Source organism: Fusarium mangiferae (assembly GCF_900044065.1).
Source record: "Fusarium mangiferae strain MRC7560 genome assembly, contig: FMAN_scaffold021, whole genome shotgun sequence".
Classification (NCBI taxonomy): domain Eukaryota; kingdom Fungi; phylum Ascomycota; class Sordariomycetes; order Hypocreales; family Nectriaceae; genus Fusarium; species Fusarium mangiferae.
The window spans coordinates 409,034-427,496 of record NW_024573941.1 but is presented as its reverse complement, the minus strand read 5'-3'; the positions used below and the strand labels follow the sequence as shown (position 1 = coordinate 427,496).

Here is an 18,463-nt window from a genome sequence, read left to right as displayed (position 1 = left end):
GACATACATACAAGCGAGTATGGGGCGCAATTGGGTCTTTTTGAGTGGCCAAAGAACCTCCCGCAACGTCTCATGGATCAGCTTGCCGACAAGTCCCCAAACCCAGGGATTAGGCCACTTCCACACGACTTTAAAACCCCGCAAGGATCACTCCATTGCCCGTTATGCCGCAAGGCCAAAGAGTTTTCACAAGTCACGCGTTTCACAATACATTTGTTGTGGGCGCATTTGTAATTATTTAGCTACTTCGCGATCCCGTACGGCGGCGATGCCAAATCCCGGAACACCATCCTCGCATTAATAATATCCTCTGAGAACCCGCTGCTGGCTCGATGCGCATTGCAGGACAACACGACCGCTTTCTTGCTTTCTCTTTCTTCTGACCTCTGTTTGCGTTTGTTTGGCACTAGTTGAGCCAATGGAAGCCTGGGTGGCTGGACAAGTGATGCCCTCTCAAAATCAATCATCATAACCATATTGACTTCCCGATTAAATAGCATGTTTTCTAACCGACCATCCCTATGAATCACTCCCTTTTGATGCATGGCTCGTAATGATGCGACGGCCATTTTCTCGAGATTCTTTGGTGCGTCGCTAGACTCCCATGCGTCGATGAGACCGTCTCCGCCCCAGGACAGTAATGTCATATGCACCACATAGACCCGGTGGAAGTAGTAGTAGACCTTGTTTATCGATCGAAGGTCTATTGCGCCTAGAAATACGGGCACGTTGCGTCCTTGAAGTGGGCTCAAGCGGTCATATACCGCAGCCTCATGTGTCAGATCACTTACAAAGGCCCGCACCGTGCCCTTGCTGAGAAACGTGTAGCCATAAGCTAGTAGAGTAACTTTAAAAAGAACGCCGCGACTGCCACCTTGTCTCAATCGCGTGATTCCTTCGTCTAGCGATCGCTCTAGCTGTTCCTGGAGAAGTGCAAGCCATTTGCTATGACTGACGGGATGACATGTTTGTGTAGGGAGGTTACTGCAGTGGAGAGCAATATTAGGGCATCTAGGATCGAGAGAACCTCCCCGTACCAGACCGAGAAGGCATTTTTGAGTACAATACTGGCGGCCTTGTTGGTGACTATCTCCACGGGGCCGGTTTGCCAGTCGTTGGCTCCGCCGACTCGCTTGTCCTGTACTCCGTCCTGCTGGGGTTGGAGTATCCGGCGGCCTAGTCGACTCATCATCCGAGGGTTCTCGTCTATCGTTCCTTCTCGATGATATTTCGTCGATTTGCGGCTCAGCAGCTCTCCGTCTTCTTCTGCGCAAGAGGTACGGCGATCGCTCGATTCCGTTGTAAGTGGTTGGTTGGAAATCAGGTGAATACTCCGATGATGCTGATCGTTCGTTTTCAGGGATCGAGCGTAATGTTGTCTCGAAATCTTCTGCCCATGTCTTCAGGTTGTTCATTGCCCTTCGACGTTCCTCCTGTCCATGTTCGTGTTGCTCTCCAGGTGAGCCAAGTGCCATCAGTGTGAAGGCTAGGTATTGGCCGACAGCCGTACAGATGTGAAAGCTATCCGGGTGCGCCGACACTTCGTATTTGGGTTCCGCCAGATGATAAAGAAGAGTTTCAGGTTCATTCCAGTCAATCTTTAGGAAGACAGTAGCTTCGCCGATGGTCAGGTTGCCGTATTCAAGACCGCTCTCAATCATATAGTGATATGTCTGCGTGATGGCAGACGCAGTCAGTCTCTCTGCATGATATCGAAACAGCCCGTCCGGGTCCATAGATGTCGGGATGGTCTTGCGATTCACCACTTCCTTATGAATATCCATCTCGCGGAGGCCGATCCGCAGATGTTGAGCAGTCAATTTACAGGGTGACTTGTATTCGGAAATATATACCATCGTGCTCGGTGCGGAGGCTTCATTGCTAGATCGGGTAACACATATCTGATCTGGTCGCAGTTGGTTGAGATCTCGTCCATGATCCGGCGTCCGAGGCGTTGCTGGGGTCTCTCTTTCAACCACCTCCTCGGCAGTGTCACCAAGAGCATGGGGATGATTCTCAAACACAATGCCATCTCCAATTTCGAAGGCTGCTGTGACCGTTTCAACCTCCTTGAGTTGTTGTATGATGACTCTGACTGGATCCTCCACGCTGTTGTGTAAGAAGTACTCGAGCGACTTTTCGTCTGCTATCCGCCGCTGGGAGACTCTATCACCCAGCCCGGCCAAGAAAGCACGGTTCTCGAAAAGGCGGCTATCGATCGGGAATGTATCGTTGAGTATGCCAAAGGTGAGCCTTTGTTCGTGGATAAAACTGGTCCATGGCTGTAGGTTTTTGGGACACCATTTGTTACGGGGGTTAGTGATGGAGCCCTTTGAAGACTGTTTCGGATCTGTTTCGATGGTGAATCTAGAGAAGACGGACGTATGGCAAGCGGTCATGTATTCTTCGATTGTCGTGCGTCGTGTCTGTTCCTCTGATGCATCAGCGCGTTGCCGCTCCTTCTCAGCGCGTTGTCGTTCTTCTTGCCGTTCCCTCTCTGCATCTTCGGCGCGTTGCCGTTGCTCTTCAGCACGTCGACGTTCGTCTTGCCGTTCTCTCTCTGCATCTTCAGCGCGTTGGATAGCCTCTTGGAGAAGTCGCTCCAGCTCATCCGCGCTCTTTCGGTCGGCCATCGGATATTTGCCGCGTGCTTTTGATGCAAACAATTAGTTTGGTGCGTCAGAATCGTTGTTTCCAACGAGTGCTGACAAAAGGAGCTGCCGTTGCTGAGGTGATGCCCCTGTCAAGGGCGCGCGGATTGGTCAAGATTTAACAAACAAGCTCACCAATCGGGGGCAGCCCAAGAAGTGGAGAAAATGGTGGCCACGCGTTCAGCAATTGATCACGTCGTGATAAGCAAAGAAGCCAGGGTCTCGTTCAAAAATGATACTGGATGATTGGGCTACCTCCAGAAGAATCTACCTAATAAAAACAATCGCATACATTGAAGTTTGCCAAGTCCCAGTTCCCATTCATGTCGTCATTTTTTACTACCCCATATAGCCACCGGCGGGCTTCGATCATTACAAAAATGTAAAATCTCAGCTGGGCACTCTGCCAGGATTCTTGTTGCTGTCAATCGAAGGGTCACATTATCTACTTTCTCCAAATCATCTCTACAGAAATACCCAGTCAGCACAAGCCGGGATATAGATATCCGAGATAGAGGACTCACATAATTTGTTCAGCAGAACTAGAGTACATCAGCACGAGAAGTGGTGATGGCTTACAAAGGCCTCCCCATGTCCTGCCTGAGCGTCTGCGCTTCCGTAATTTGCGACGGAGCTCATCTGGATCAGACGTGTCACTTTGGGCGCTCACGTATATGTCCAGAGCAATACTGGCGTTACGATAGTGGTGACCTCGTATCATCTGTCCCGATTCTCTCTCGACTCTAATAGTATCTTCGAGCGCAATAAAAAGCCGCATCAGCTGTGCGTAGGCCAACCGTCGAAGCAGATAAGAGCTTTGCTCTGAAGAAACCACGTTGTCTATAAATTTGAATGCGTGAATGATGTAGGGGCTAGAGCTGGGGGCGTTTACAGGCACAGATGTCTCTGCTAACAGCGTGTTCCAATCCGCCATGACCGCCTGGTAGTTCATGGATAACGCGCTGGAAGGATTGCTGCCCAGAAGCGCATCACAAAGTAGAGGCACCAATGTTTTTTGCCTTAAGCGCGAGGCTTCGAGATCTTTTATCTGCCGCTTAAATTGTCGCTTTTTTAGACCTTTCCAACGGCCAGCGGTTGACGTGGCGATGCGCTTTGTCATGTTATCCGAGGTCTTCTGATGTTGACGATTGATGGAAAGTTCGCAACAAACCTCAGAGGTCTTGTCTAAGATAGAATCAAGTTCCATCGCGTCACCGGGGAGCTGGCCTTCGAATAACGAGAGCGCTCGCATCTTGGCTCATTCAATGAGTAAATAAGAGTTAGAACTAGCATAGTTTGGAGAGGGGGCTCGTCATCTAAATAGCAGAGGAGAGTGGGTGTCAGTTAGTGTACGAGGCCTTTCTCAAGCACCAGTTCTTGTTTCCAACTACTGTTTCTGGTTGTGCATTCCCGTCTGATTGTGACGTGCTGCTGATTAAATAGCCGTATGAGTGCTTTTGTTTTTGGCGGTACCCGCTTTGGATAAAGAATGCGGTCTGCTTACGACTGATTACAAGGACCATGTCGTACCTATTTGTGTTGACTACGTTACAAGAAGTGATATAATGTCTAAAAGGTATGTATTACTCCTGTACCCCGTTCTATAAACTTGATACAGACTTTTTATTTATCTATTTATTTATTTTTTGCCTTGATGAAAGAATTTAAAAATAGCAAAGCAGAACTGAGTGGCCAGCGCTTAGAGCATCGTTCATTACCAAGCATTGGGTGACCTGAGGAGCAGCTGGTGCTAGGTGCTCCATACAGCGACAAGCGCTTGATGCTTCGCCTCGCGACGAGCGCTTGCTCCAGCTTATGGCAGGTGCGTGGTGCTCCTCAGTAGCTAAGGCCTAGTACCCCCTAACAGTGGCCAGCTCACAACGCATAACCACGCAACCTGGCCCTACCGCACGACATGGCGCCCCCACCATATAGCCTATTGGAAAGACAAACCACTCTCGCGAGATTTATCTCACAGCGACAATCGCCGCACCCCTGGTGAAGAACATCACACGTTTTGACACATAGCTTGTCTAATTTGTGTGGCCACAATCTGCCGCATGTCGAATGAGCAGTCGCATTTGACAGCCCATTCTGCGGTATCGGCCAGGCATCTACAGATCCGGACGGCTTGTTTTGAACGCGCTAGAACGCTAGCCGCCACGACTTTTAGGCTGGCACTGTCTTGCCGCCCAACGTCCCGGCTGTTAAGCAGTCAGTGTCAAACCTCGTCCAATCCAAGGGCAAATACGTACACAATCTGCTCAGCAGCCTCCGAGTACATCATAGTAAAGAGGGGTGACGGCCCTGCCATGTCGTTCCAGCTTCTACTGGTCCGTTTACGTTCCTACAACGCGCGCCTTGAAGCACTTGGGGATCCGCAATTCTCCTGAGCCATCATGTATATGTCGAGGGCAACGCTTGCGTCGCGTCGGCAGGGTTCACGACGGACCTGCTTCGATTCTCTCTCCGACTTGATGCTGTATTCAAGAATTTTGAAAATTCGCGTTAATTGCACGTATGCCAATCGTCGGAGCCTGTATGTAGTTGCTTTTCCGCAAATGATGCTATCTACCGCTTTAAAAGCATTGATAATACGCGTGTCTGAACTCCGAATATCGCTTGGTAGCGTAGTTACACGGAGTAGTGAAATCCAATCTGTGATCACTTCTACGCAATTCGTGGCAAAAAAAGCCATCGGATTGGGGCCGACCAGTTTGCGGCTCCACGTGTTCATACGTGCTGTTACTCGTGTTTTAGCGCTCGCCTTTGTCGGTAGGAGGCGATTTCGGTGGCATATCGGATTGTGATGTCTGTTCTTCAAATAGTCCACCGTCAAATGCGAATAGGTCTTACCTTTCTCCATGACGATGTTTTCTGCGTGAAATATTGTAGGGCGTTTCTCCTGTTGGCTTTGTTTGTGTCAGACTCTTTTGGCTAATTGGAGATGGCCATCTCGCGCTAAATTCGAAGCTCGGCAGTGATTCTAGTGTGCCATCGTTATACTCGCACGGAGGAGGCTTGGAAGTTATGGTGATGTCGCCCATCATACGTGTTACACGAGGGACTCCAGCCTGCTCGTCATCAACGTTCACGAGCTCATGCATATTGACTATGATGTGCTGTGGATCCCTTCTGCGTCGTGTTGCGCGACTGGGAGCGATGTCTCGCATTTTATACTTTTCCTTACTCCACTTTCAGGTGGACGACCTGCCTGAAACCCGGTAACGGTTTCCTCAAAACTGTTTCGCGCGTTTTTGCCAAGTCAGAAACAAGTTCCTACAAACTGACAGCTGTCTAAATCCCTGTTATATGTATGTGCAAATCAGCCAAGCTGCGCACCGCGTACAACAACAAATTGCCTTTTTTTTTGGGGTTATGCAACTCAGAAAACACCCTCCTGATAACGTAGACATGATAATTCCCCGAAAGGGACCAGCACCTAGGTCTCATGGAATGTCTCAGTTGTGCATTGTCATAAAATCAGCCCGCTGCCCCCACAACCGCTCAATGAAGTCGATCTTCAAACTGTCCTTGCAACCTAGATCCTCAGTTCACTTGCTTCCGTTGACTTTGAAGTTCAACGCTCGTCATACGATATCGACATGGGTGTAGCCGAACGTGAGCCTCAATCGCATCTCGAGAAGATGGTGATTGTAGCCATTCTTGAATGCTTTGAGGATGTCGATTGTTCAGTCGTGAAGCGAAAAGCGTTCATCCTCGTACCAATGCCCAAGCTGTTGGTGTGAAGAACGCATAACTAGGTACAAGCATCTGGTAACTGCGAGATAATGTAGGATAAATAATACAGTTTTGGGTGTTTGGTGCATTGTAACGGTCGAGAGGCGATCGGCAAGGAAGCTGAGCTTGCAAATGTTGATTAGCTTCTCATGTCGGAAGAACATTGATCCCTTACCATATACTGCCATGGTCGACCGCCTGTTCAACTAGCTACAACAGACACAAACGCGTTCGTGTCCAGGCTGCCCAATCATGACACGAGGAACGATCTGGTCATGCCAAGAGGAACGATCTGGTCATGCCAAAGGGGAACGTCCTGGCAAAGTCCGTGAGTATAAGAAGGACGAATGCTCCGTAACATTCATAGGCAGACAACCTTAGCTGAGCTTTCAGACTTGATATATACCATTACTTTGTTATACCTATTCACAACTATCACAATGAGCCTTTCGAAAGTTTGCCGTGAAAATGTTGGTCGTCTTCTGAGAGCAGACTGTCTCGAGGCCGAAGTTAGCGCAAGGATGTACTTTGTGTCCTTTTTAGGAAGTCGGATTCATGATCCGCAGGAATTTTGGGAGACTTTTCAGGCGACGGTGGAACCTTCATCTTGTAAGATATTCGGAGGCAAAGAAAGGCGCACGGATGCGACATCGCACTACCACGTGCTGATAGTATCAGAGAAAGCTCTGCCTCTGACAGATGGTATTGGAGGATTGAGGATGTGGTACAACTTTGACTTTCAAAATGAAGTTGATACTTACGACATTGAGATTCGTGTCAAGCAAGATGAACAATACATCTCCTCTTTTCGCAAGCATGTAGAATGGTACATGTTACGTGCCGTCGACCCAGGTACCTGTTTCGGTGACCAAAGTCTATCGCCGTTTCCTCCAAAGGCAGACGTTGGCCTGGGACTGTTCCAGATCGGAGATGATGCTCTCGCTATGACCACTCCAACCTACCCAGGGAGGAAGAGCATTCCTGCGTTTCTATCCCTGAATGACTGTCCTCCTCCATGCGCACCTCCTTGCGTATATTTTGGGGTACATTCAGACATCGAAACTCGTGCGGCTGTAGCAACTCACAATCGGGTTCACGAAGACGAGGACCACAATGCATAATGTGACCAAGTAAATTGCCATTGGTTCTGAAAAGATTCGCAGGGCAAATGCTTGGGCAATGGAGGATATCTGAGTTTATTTCGGTTTCTTTGGTTGATTTGGACGATCATGAAACCTTTGCTGTATTTTTGATTGAGCCTATCCTCCAGAAATCTATTTTAAGTTCACAACTTGTATCCGAACAGGACAAAATATTAATCAGTGACGTAAAAACGTGTTCGCCGTTCATTTAATGCCTTTGATGTTACCGTATTGTATCATGAATATTTTGGTCTGCTGGCCATGTGTTCTCATTTGAGTCTAGGGTAGGGCTGATCGTAACAGCTTTGCACTAACGCTATGTAGGCAAAGCGTGACATCAAGTTCATGCTTAGTCGACCACCTAGCTTTGAACCCAGAAGCAGTGCTAGCCACAGTGCCATGCCGCGCATTGTGCCTACCAAAGGCCTCACCCGGGCCCTAGCCAGCACGGCTTGTTGGGATCCTGGGCAGGACGGCTTCTGGGTGGTTCGGGCGTATTAACTCCAATTTGTTTCCCCGTCTGGGAGAAGAGTACGTAGACGGTACAAGAAAGATGCTAGGGGATTGATGCATTGTTACGAGGCAATTTGTGATCGTGGAGGATTTACGTCTAACCGAAATGGCAGAGTCGCACCCTATCCGCACTGGGGCCTAGAGTAGGCCATCCCACTTCTCAGATCCTGGCACGCGCGAACCGCAATATTTGAGACGTAACGTACGGCTAGTCAAACTCGAAGGGGTCCACAGAACACCCTCTAGTCCGCCGCCCGCTTCTCCTCCAACAGTCGGAGGCGGTCGCGGATCGCAAACTTCCACTCCTTCGCCACCTTGTACACCAGGAGGAGGCCCAGAATGAAGATGAGGCTGCAGAACGACACGATAGCCATGACGCTGATCCAGAGAGCCGCCCCTTTCCAACCTCCCTCACCGCCGTCCCCGACCGATACGACGACCTGCAGTCCGCTCAGGACCACCGACGCGACCGCAATCACGAACAGGATCGGCCCATAGAAGCGCGCAAAGTACGGCCCGTACTGGTACTCAACTCTCTGGAAGTGCGACTTGCCGAGGAGGAGCGGAGCGTAGAAATTGAGTCGCGTCAGGCGGATCTCGCCATATGTGTAGCGCAGGGAGACGTCTCGGTCTGCGATGTCGCCCAAGCTCGATGTGAAGTCGCAGAACTGCTTCCAGGTGATGTCCGGCGGGACGAGGCACAGGCTGGGGTCTTGGGCGATGCGCAAGTCGGACTCGTGCTTCACGAGATAGTAGTACGTCCGCAGGTAGCCCAGCGCCGCTCGGCGGATGTGCTGTTTGCGTCCTCCGCCGCCGACCTCCTCCGCACAAAGGTAGTCCTGCCAGAATGCGTACGAGCCGATGTATCGCGGGAGCGGCTTGATGAAGATGCGGTCGTGAATCCACACCAAGTGAAGCTTTGGGTCCTCGGTGACGATGATGGCACGCCTTTTCACCAATTGCCGGTGGAGAGGCGATATGTTTCCGTTATCCTGTTTTGACATCCACCAGAGCCTCTTGGCGACCTGGTCCAGATCGTCCGAGCAGATTTCTCTGGCTAGCAAGTCCCATACCTTGCTTGGGTCCTCCAAAGACACGCGGGGGTGTCCCGGCACGTGCCGGGCCGGGCCGTCTAGCTCCCGCGTGAGCTGATGTTCTAAAGCGAAAGGTGGTATCGGGGCCATTGATATGATCGTGAAGCAAAACTCTGAGTCGCCTGAATCGCGACCTCATCTGATGGTGAGGCTGAGACTTGGCGGAATTCTCATTCGTGTCACGTGGATGTCTGCATGCGAGACGCTGGTGATGACACCTGACAACATGGACCCCGCTCGCATCTTACCTGTTGCTGCCCATTTGAGCCCAAGCAACACTCGATCGCACCGTGTACTTCCCGCGCCGAAATCCGTTCGATGCCTAGAAAGAGATGGCCACTGTACCTGAATTGTTCGTGGCTGTCTTTGCGACCGCCAGCGTTGTCCTCTTGGCGACGATCCTCCACCAAAGGTCCCTGAGACAGCCGTTGAAGTCGCCAGCGACCCAGATCCCGACACGACGCGTCGATGACACCCCAGCCGAGACTTCATCACCGAAGACCAAAAAGAGCCTGACACTACGCATCGACGAGATTCCTGCAGATCATGTCGATAACCTGGATCGCAACCTGAAGTCTATTATTGACAAGATTCTGGACCTGCAGGGAGATGCGAATCCTATGATCTGTCGCTCTTTGGTGTCACATGGCAAGGACTCCCTCTGTGCTACTGTCTCGATCAAGACATCGCTCTCCGCAGATGACCTGTCCGCTCAGCTGCGCCGAGCCAGGAATAGTTACCCATATAACTATACCTGCAAATTCGAGGGAATCACGCCGCTCTATGAGGACAAGAACGGTGCAGATGTCGAGTGAGCCTGGCCGCCGGCGACATTTCTTTCCCATGCTGACTCCTCCAGCATCATAGCAGTACCCGGCCTCGGAAGCCACGCACTCGGCTCCTGGAAATCCCCGAACAGTGACGACGTCTGGCTACGCGACTTCCTTTCCGATGTGCCCAATATCCGGGTGCTACTGTACGGCTATGATACCACGCTGCCAGGCAGCCTCTCGAAGCAGTCCATTGAAGACTTGGGTGGTGCCTTACTGGAACAAATCATTGCCTATCGTGCGAGTGATGGGGTACGTGATTCACGATGTTATCTGGCTTAAACTAATACCTGAAGACCTCTCACCGCCCAATCATTTTCACCGGCCACAGCCTTGGCGGCCTACTCATCAAAGAGGTGAGGTGTCCCGCCGTCATTGTACAGCATCTAACTGATTGCTACAGGCGCTTGTTCGTGCGCGCAGAAGATGCAGTAATGCAAACTCTGACCTATCCAAAGCCTCTTATGGACTTCTTTTCTTCGGCGTGCCGAACCTCGGCCTACGAAACGACCAACTGAGGACTCTTGTCCGAGGCCAGCCCAATGAGGCCTTGGTTCACGATCTCCTCGTCGACAGCGACTCTGAGCCATCGGCTTTCCTGAAGAGACTCGCCGACCAATTTTCAGAGAGCTGCAAAGGCCACTACAAGGTCGTGACTTTCTTTGAGCGTAGGCTGAGCCCAACCCTAGAGGTTAGATATATCACCAGAAACGGTTGAGTTGACGCTGACTGATCCCATAGCTTAATCAAGACGGCAAGTGGCGCAAGACTGGCCGCCCCTCTTTGTTGGTCACAGAAAAATCGACTACTAGCACGGGCTTGGTAGCCGTCGCCGAGGAGGACAACATCGCCCTTAACACAGATCATTCTGGACTTGTTAAGTATGATTCCAGGAACCAGGGCGACTATACCATCGTCAGAGAACGACTAAGACGACTTGTCGATGAGGCGAGGCTGGAGGTTGCTAAACGATTCGCGGAGCATAGTATGTAGCTTTTAGGCATCCAGCGAACATCATCTGATTCTATAGTGCAGGCCTCCACCAGCCCCTATCGGAGACAATGAAAGCCTGCCTGAAATCATTAGCCTTTGAGGACATGGACGGCAGGCAAGTCAAAATCGACAATGCAGCCGACGGCACATGCAAATGGCTTCTCAATCATAAAACCTTGATCGAATGGATCCATCAAGATCGAGGCCTTTTGTGGATCAAGGGAAATCCTGGATCTGGCAAGTCAACGCTGGTGAAATATGCCAAGGATGCACTTCCTCCAATTTATGGAAAAGAGACGCTGGTATTTTCTTTCTTTTTCCATGGTCGTGGTCATGAACTACAGAGAACCCCGATTGGTCTCTTCCGATCCCTTCTGCACCAGTTGCTCAAGTGTGTCCCTGGCGCCGTACCCGACCTGATCAAATATTTTGAGGATAAACGAGCAACCGAGAGCGAGCCTGGAGAGAAGTGGCAGTGGCATCTAGAAAAGTTGCAGGCTTTCCTCGAGTCGTCACTTCCAATAATTCTGAAGAGGTTTTCAGTCATCCTCTTCATCGATGCGCTCGATGAGTGCGGGAAACAATCAGCTGTCGGGTTAGTCGAATATTTTAAGAGATTACGCTCAAGTCTCCCACCAACGGATTCTCGATTCGGCATCTTCTTCTCCTGTCGCCACTACCCCATCCTACAACTTAAAGGCGGATCAACTATATCGCTCAATCCCAAAGACAACGAAGGCATCACTGCAGATATCACTAGATACATTAAAGAGCGCTTCTCCACGTGTGATCCGGACGCAGATGTCGAAAAGTTGATATCGGATCGCGCCCAAGGCGTTTTCTTATGGGCACGCCTTGTCGTGGATCGCGTCCTGCAGCTGAAGCGTGAGGGGGAGTCGCGGGCCAAGATTAAGACCGAGATCAAGCTGATACCCCAAACTTTAGGCGAGCTGTACCGCGGGCTAATTCGGGGCGTGGAGAATGCCTCGGTCACCTCGAAATTAATGCAATGGATCTGTTTCTCTACGAGGCCATTGGCAACGGACGAGCTCCGATGGGCTATGATAGTTGACTCTGACGATACTCAAAAGTCACTCGGGGAATACCAAAAGTCGGATGATTTCATCGCCGACGACAAGATCGACATAAGAATCAGCGCCCTCAGCTGCGGTCTCGCAGAGACCGTACAGTCTAGAAATGCCCGCGTCGTTCAATTCATTCACCAGTCAGTTAAGGACTTTTTCATGAGGGGTGGATTGAACGCTCTGGATAATACCACGAAAGCAGCAAATCTGGTGATCCCAACTGTTCATTGCCGCCTCTCCCGTTCCTGTATCCGCTACTTCAGAATGGTTGTACTATCTCAGTCAGGATTCCTTAGCGAGGAGGGCAAGTCAAGATTCCCCTTGTTGCACTATGCCACAACGTCATGGGTGTCTCACGTAAAGTTGGGCGACCCAGCCGAAGAGGCCCCGAACGATCTCGTGCATCTACTTGGATGGCCGACAGAGCTCCTGGTTGAATCATGGGTGCGGATATACGAGGCATTGGAGCCTTACGAAGATGATTGCCCGCCAAACGGGAGTAATCTTGTGCACATCGTTGCAAGACACGGCCTGACAAAACTACTACCATGTCTGCTCGTTGATACTGGCAAGATCGATATCGATGCAAGTGATGAGTATGGCCAGACGCCGCTGTCGCGGGCTGCCGAGAATGGACGCGAGGCTGTGGTTAAGATGCTGCTTGATACTGGCAAGGTCGATATTGATGCAAGAGATAATTATGACCGGACGCCGCTATTGTGGGCCGCTGGGAATGGATGCGAGGCTGTAGTTAAGATGCTGCTTGATACTGGTAAGGTTGATGTCGATGTAAGAGATATAAATTATGGCTGGATGCCGCTATTGTGGGCTGCTGGGAATGGATGTGAGGCTGTGGTTAAGATGCTGCTTGATACTGGTAAGGTTAATATTGATGTAAGAGATATAGATTATGGCCAGATGCCGTTATTGTGGGCTGCCGAGAATGGATATGAGGCTGTGGTTAAGATGCTGCTTGATACTGGTAAGGTTGATGTTGATGTAAGAGATACAGATTATGGCTGGATGCTGCTATTGTGGGCTGCTGAGAATGGATGTGAGGCTGTAGTTAAGATGCTGCTTGATACTGGTAAGGTTGATGTTAATGCAAGAGATATAGATTATGGCTGGATGCCGTTATTATGGGCCGCTGGGAATGGATGTGAGGCCGTGGTTAAGATGCTGCTTAATACTGGTAAGGTTAATGTTAATGTAAGAGATATAGAGTATGGCTGGATGCTGTTATTGTGGGCCGCTAGGAATAGACATAAGGCTGTAGTTAAGATACTCCTTGATACTGGTAAGGTTGATGTTAATGTAAGAGATATAGAGTATGGCTAGATGCTATTATTGTGGGCTGCTGGGGATGGATGTGAGGCTGTGGTTAAGATGCTGCTTAATACTGGTAAGGTTAATGTTAATGCAAGAGATATAGATTATAGTCGGATGCCGTTATTATAGGCTGCTGGGAATGGATATAAGGCTGTAGTTAAGATGCTGCTTGATACTGGTAAGGTTGATGTTGATGCAAGAGATATAAAGTATGGCTGGATGCCGTTATTGTGGGCCGCTGGGAATGGACGCGAGGCTGTGGTTAAGATACTTCTTGATACTGGTAAGGTTGATATTGATGCCGAAGATTTCTATGGTTTAAGTGCGTACCAGCTATCTGCCTTCAATCATCATGAGCAAGCTGAACGTCAATTGACGGCTTGGGGAGCACTGGAATCTTCCGACTTTTACGGTCTGCAGTCTTTGTTCGTGGAACCTTAGGCCGAGAATAATATATATCCATCCATTGGCCCAGTATTGGGCGACGCAAGACCCTTGTTCCGGCCATGTCGTTACAGAGAATATCGCCGTGCTCAGGAAGATGAGTAACGAATACATCACGAACTCGAGATTGGCAGGTCCTCGGGAATCTAGCTAAGAAACACGGATTGAGCAACTGGCCCTTTTTGATATACACATAGTGCCTGCACGGCTATTTTATTTACACGGAATTATCTCCATTCTGAAGACCAAGCCACTTGGCGTTTTCCGCGCCGGAAATTCGTTCTGTGGCACTGTTATAAGCCCGGTTTAGCATTCGTGTAACAGACAAGATAACACACCGTGTAGTATAGTCAGATGCTACACCTGGAGGGACCATCGACGAAATTTTCTGAGTCTATATCTCGGTTTTACTACTACGAACTACAGAGCGAATGGCCTGTGGTAGCTAAGTGTACATGGAAGCAACCTCACTCTCAATCATCAGCTGAGCTTCAGAAAATTCAAGTCGCAGACACACACACAATCATTCACTCCTTCTGACGGCGGCCAGGAGATTCGAAGTTTTGAAGCATTAATGACCAGCTAGTTGTCTCACTATATCTTTAATACATCCGAGCAAACACTGATTAAAGCCTTGCTCTATAAGTAGTCGCGTAATACAGTTAAGGCCTGAGTCTCATTGAGGCAAGGGTTGGTTTTTACCATCTTGCGCCAACCAACCTCATTTCGCTCTATCCATACGCCTTGGGGATGTCTCTCTTCCTGAGCCATGCTATCTTTGCCACCTCGGTGTCATTTTCTCGGCCGAGCATCTCGGTGATCTCAACGCGAACTTCGTTCTTCTCGTTTAGCACCGCAATACGGCTGGCATTACTCTGATAGGGCACAGGTCGTCTCGTAGGATCCGGGCTCCTGGGGCCAGTTTTGTTTCCGCTACGCGTTTCACAATCTCATGCTCGTTCTCGTCCCTGCAGGTGATCCTGACGCGGTGGGTCCTTGGTCACCGCTCGGCATCGCCACGTGGGATTACCCAGTTCGGAGCGGACTTCGCTCTCCACTGTCGCTCGGATCGTCCCGGCTGAGAGCCTAGCTTCATCTTCTCCTAGTCTTGAAACGCCAATCGTGCAGTAGAGAACGTCTGTCGGGTTCGGAGGAGCGACTAAGGTCCTCGAATCGTTGTGGGGTAAGAACGGTGTCAGTAGTGTGGCGTCAGCATATGATCGTTGGGGTCCGTCCATTGCATTCGTAGCGATAGTTTTGAGCTGTTCGCGGACGCGCTGCAGTTCCTCGGTCATCTGTTCCTTGATCTCCACCATCTGCTTGCCCATCTCGTGCACTGTTTTTTCCTGCTTTGCAACAGCTTCCTTAAGTTCCTTAGTCATCTTCATCTGTTATCCTATTGGACTCACAAGCTGCACCTGACTACAGGGGTCCTTTTCAGCTGCTGAGGCCTCCCCGCACGCAAATCACACAAAGACGTGGCTGTCCCACATAAAAGGTCAACAATCACACCTGCGGAAATCTCAACACACGCAGAGCGAGCTCCGGTATGCCATGTCTCTTCCACCGCCCTTGTACTGTTACTCTTCTTTGCTGGAGGGCAGTATTCGCTTGCTTCGGCTATTGCCGCATCAAGACGAGCATGCCCCCATACAATGCCGGCTCTTTGACTGCGCCTTAGCGGACTCAGGAAGCACTCGTCCGTACTCGGCTCTATCCTACGTATGGGGTTCTGAGAACAAGCCTCAGTCTATCTCTATAGACGGCTGCGACTTGCCCATCGGGGAAAACCTTTACATGGCGCTATCACATCTTCGAGATCGCTCCATTGAACGAACCATATGGATAGATGCTATTTGCATCAACCAACGAGACCCGAAGGAAAAAGGACAGCAGGTTCAGTCTATGGCGAAGATCTATGCCAAAGCAAGTCGTGTAATTGTTTGGCTTGGAGGAGCGACACCCGACAGCGATCAAGCGCTTGAAGAAATACGCATCGCAACAGAGCAGCGCACGAAGCGCCCAATCAACGAAAGCGCAATCCTTGGACTGCTAGAGGGACCGTGGTTTCAACGCATCTGGGTTAGGAAACAGGCAATCACTAATATGGAACGAGATTACTGACAAAGTCGATTCAGGTGCTTCAGGAGGTTGCCGCAGCCCGACATGTACTGATCAAATGTGGTCCCACCGAGATTGACGGATATGCGTTCTGTTCGGGCCTAAATGCATTGAACCTGTCCTATCGAACCCATCCAGACCTGCGGCCTCTGATCCGTTCAGTATCCTACCTCATAAGGGGCGCGGTCTTCCGGCCTAGATGCGCAACTAGTCGGTCAGGCAGGTTTTCCCTAGACATATGCCCTCTAGGTACGCTAGTAGATATGTACCACACTCGCCAAGCTACTGAGCGACGCGACAAAGTTTATGCATTGCTCGGCATGAGCTCTGATGATCCTATCATCGCAGGGTTATCGGCCAACTATGAGATTTCATGGGGACGACTCTTCCAGCAACTCGTCAACTTCTTCCTCTCTGAAAGGGTGTCTGTAGACACTTGGGACGATAAGGAGATAGCGGTAATCAGGGGCAAGGGCTGCATTTTAGGCGAAGTGTCTTCGGTCGAAAGAGATGATAATTGGGAAGACAGACAGCACGTGGGTATTACTTGGAAGAATGAGTCTGGCTATGGGGGGCCGGATTCTCGCTGGACCTTCCAGGCCTCAGCAAAATCTGTCCGGGCAGGGGATGCTGTCTGCCTTATACAAGGAGCGTCATCGGCTACAATCATTAGGCTATGCAACGATTATTGGGCCATTATGATGATTGCAGTTCCCCCTCCAGATGATCCACAAGCTGCGAGCAGGGATACCAAGTCGGAACTTTTGCGACTGATAACAACCTTCCCACATGATTTTCTACTTGTCTGGAACTGGGATATGTATCTAGAAAAGTCGCAGGACGAAGAAGACTACGAACACTTCATGGACGCCCCAATGTCGAAGTGTTCAAAGACACAGCTGGAAGATTATCTGGATAAAGTTACCAGGTTATGGAACACTGGAGTGGCATTACAAGATATGGAAAGAGATGAGGCAGGGGAGAATCTCCGAAAAGCAATAGAGATTTTTGAGAGTACATTGAGAAGCATGGACAACTTAGAATTGGCTTGCCTAGGTCACGGCCGTTGGAAAAAGGGAGATGTAAAGAAGCTAGAAGGAATGGTAGATCTACTTATCAAGGATAAGGTAGGATGGATGCCGTTATCGTTGGCGGCTAAGGGCAGGCATGAGGCGATCGTCAAGCTGCTGCTCGGCACTGGTAAAGTCGACCTAGATGCTAAGGATAAGTATGGAGGGATGCCGTTATTATTGGCGGCTAAGAATAGGCATAAGGCGATCGTTAAGCTGCTGCTCGGCACTAGTAAAGTCGACCTAGATACTAAGGATAACTATAGACGGATGCCGTTATAGTGGGCAGCTAAGGGCAGGCATAAGGCGATCGTCAAGCTGCTATTTGGCACTGGTAAAGTCGACCTAGATATTAAGGATAAATACGGAGGGACGCCGTTATTATTGGCGGCTGAGAATGGGCATAAGGCGATCGTTAAGCTGCTGCTTGGTACTGGTAAAGTCGACCTAGATGCTAAGGATAACTACAGAGGGATGCCGTTATAGTGGGCGGCTAAGGGCGGGCATGAGGCGATTGTCAAGCTGCTGCTCGGCACTGGTAAAGTCGACCTAGATGCCAAGGATAAAGACGGATGGATGCCGTTACTGTAGGCAGCTATAAACGGGCATAAGGCAATCGTTAAGCTGCTGCTTGGCACTGGTAAAGTCGATCTAGATACTAAGGATAACTACAGACAGATGCCGTTATAGTGGGCGGCTAAGGGCAGGCATAAGGCAATCGTTAAGCTGCTGCTTGGTACTGGTAAAGTCGACCTAGATGCCAAGGATGAGGGCAGACGGATACCGTTATCGTTGGCGGCTAAGAATGGGCATGAGGCGATCGTCAAGCTGCTGTAAAGTATATAAATATGTCTGTTTTTGTCAAAAAGACTCTATTCTAGTTACGGCACGGAGCAAGAGGGCTGCGATGCATTTTGGCCGCGTTTAGTGTATACAGTTACCAGGAATGGCGTAAGGCGATGTTTGCAGCTAAAAAGTAGTAGGGAATAGACGAATTTAATCTAACTTAATTTAAAAAATTCTGTGTAGGTTACCTTTTCATCTTCCCAACGACAATCTTACACCTTAAAGCAAACCTTATTCAAGAGATAATCCCAAAATAACAGAAGGCTTCGCCACATAAATCGCCAAAGATTGTTCCATGCTAAGTTCATAAAAATCATCCTCCATGTGATATAGTCCCGTGTACTGTCTCAGCATGGTGTTGCAAGTGCATCTTATGATCTAACGTCTCATCACACAGGCGGCAATAGAGCTTTTCGTTGAGTTGAAGGTTGGAGAGATGACATCGTTTGAAGTGCTTGCTTAAATCGCCAGGGGAATAGAAGGGATTTATGAGACGTTCGATAGCCGGGTCAGAAGGCTGGAGGGTTGTGGCCCTCCCGATACAGAGGAAGCACCTACGGCTTCGCTCGTCCCTGTTCGTCACAAAAACAGAAGCGATTGAAGT

General features: G+C 49.9%; 8 protein-coding genes across 8 annotated transcripts; 3 read left to right on the top strand and 5 right to left on the bottom strand.

The window, feature by feature from the left end:
* Window positions 1-242: 242 nt before the first annotated feature.
* Window positions 243-2,633, bottom strand: FMAN_09610 (uncharacterized protein; the record flags this gene model as incomplete). The annotated part of the gene is made up of 1 exon (XM_041825511.1): window positions 243-2,633. One exon carries the CDS (start codon window positions 2,631-2,633, stop codon window positions 243-245), a length of 2,391 nt encoding a protein of 796 aa, XP_041690884.1.
* A 347-nt stretch (window positions 2,634-2,980) lies between these two features.
* FMAN_09611 (uncharacterized protein) lies at window positions 2,981-3,903 on the bottom strand (the record flags this gene model as incomplete). Its single annotated transcript, XM_041825510.1, has 2 exons — window positions 2,981-3,116; window positions 3,176-3,903. 2 exons carry the CDS (start codon window positions 3,901-3,903, stop codon window positions 2,981-2,983), a joined length of 864 nt encoding a protein of 287 aa, XP_041690883.1.
* A 2,929-nt stretch (window positions 3,904-6,832) lies between these two features.
* Window positions 6,833-7,513, top strand: FMAN_09612 (uncharacterized protein; the record flags this gene model as incomplete). Its single annotated transcript, XM_041825509.1, has 1 exon — window positions 6,833-7,513. The coding sequence occupies one exon, from the start codon at window positions 6,833-6,835 to the stop codon at window positions 7,511-7,513; it is 681 nt and encodes a 226-aa protein (XP_041690882.1).
* A 776-nt stretch (window positions 7,514-8,289) lies between these two features.
* FMAN_09613 (uncharacterized protein) lies at window positions 8,290-9,231 on the bottom strand (the record flags this gene model as incomplete). The annotated part of the gene is made up of 1 exon (XM_041825508.1): window positions 8,290-9,231. One exon carries the CDS (start codon window positions 9,229-9,231, stop codon window positions 8,290-8,292), a length of 942 nt encoding a protein of 313 aa, XP_041690881.1.
* Window positions 9,232-9,473: 242 nt separating this feature from the next.
* FMAN_09614 (uncharacterized protein) lies at window positions 9,474-13,387 on the top strand (the record flags this gene model as incomplete). Its single annotated transcript, XM_041825507.1, has 6 exons — window positions 9,474-9,952; window positions 10,001-10,223; window positions 10,268-10,327; window positions 10,375-10,662; window positions 10,713-10,956; window positions 11,007-13,387. The coding sequence occupies 6 exons, from the start codon at window positions 9,474-9,476 to the stop codon at window positions 13,385-13,387; spliced, it is 3,675 nt and encodes a 1,224-aa protein (XP_041690880.1).
* Window positions 13,388-14,772: 1,385 nt separating this feature from the next.
* On the bottom strand, window positions 14,773-15,204 carry FMAN_09615 (uncharacterized protein; the record flags this gene model as incomplete). Its single annotated transcript, XM_041825506.1, has 1 exon — window positions 14,773-15,204. The coding sequence occupies one exon, from the start codon at window positions 15,202-15,204 to the stop codon at window positions 14,773-14,775; it is 432 nt and encodes a 143-aa protein (XP_041690879.1).
* Window positions 15,205-15,376: 172 nt separating this feature from the next.
* On the top strand, window positions 15,377-17,295 carry FMAN_09616 (uncharacterized protein; the record flags this gene model as incomplete). Its single annotated transcript, XM_041825505.1, has 2 exons — window positions 15,377-15,904; window positions 15,961-17,295. 2 exons carry the CDS (start codon window positions 15,377-15,379, stop codon window positions 17,293-17,295), a joined length of 1,863 nt encoding a protein of 620 aa, XP_041690878.1.
* A 795-nt stretch (window positions 17,296-18,090) lies between these two features.
* Window positions 18,091-18,213, bottom strand: FMAN_09617 (uncharacterized protein; the record flags this gene model as incomplete). Its single annotated transcript, XM_041825504.1, has 1 exon — window positions 18,091-18,213. The coding sequence occupies one exon, from the start codon at window positions 18,211-18,213 to the stop codon at window positions 18,091-18,093; it is 123 nt and encodes a 40-aa protein (XP_041690877.1).
* Window positions 18,214-18,463: the final 250 nt, after the last annotated feature.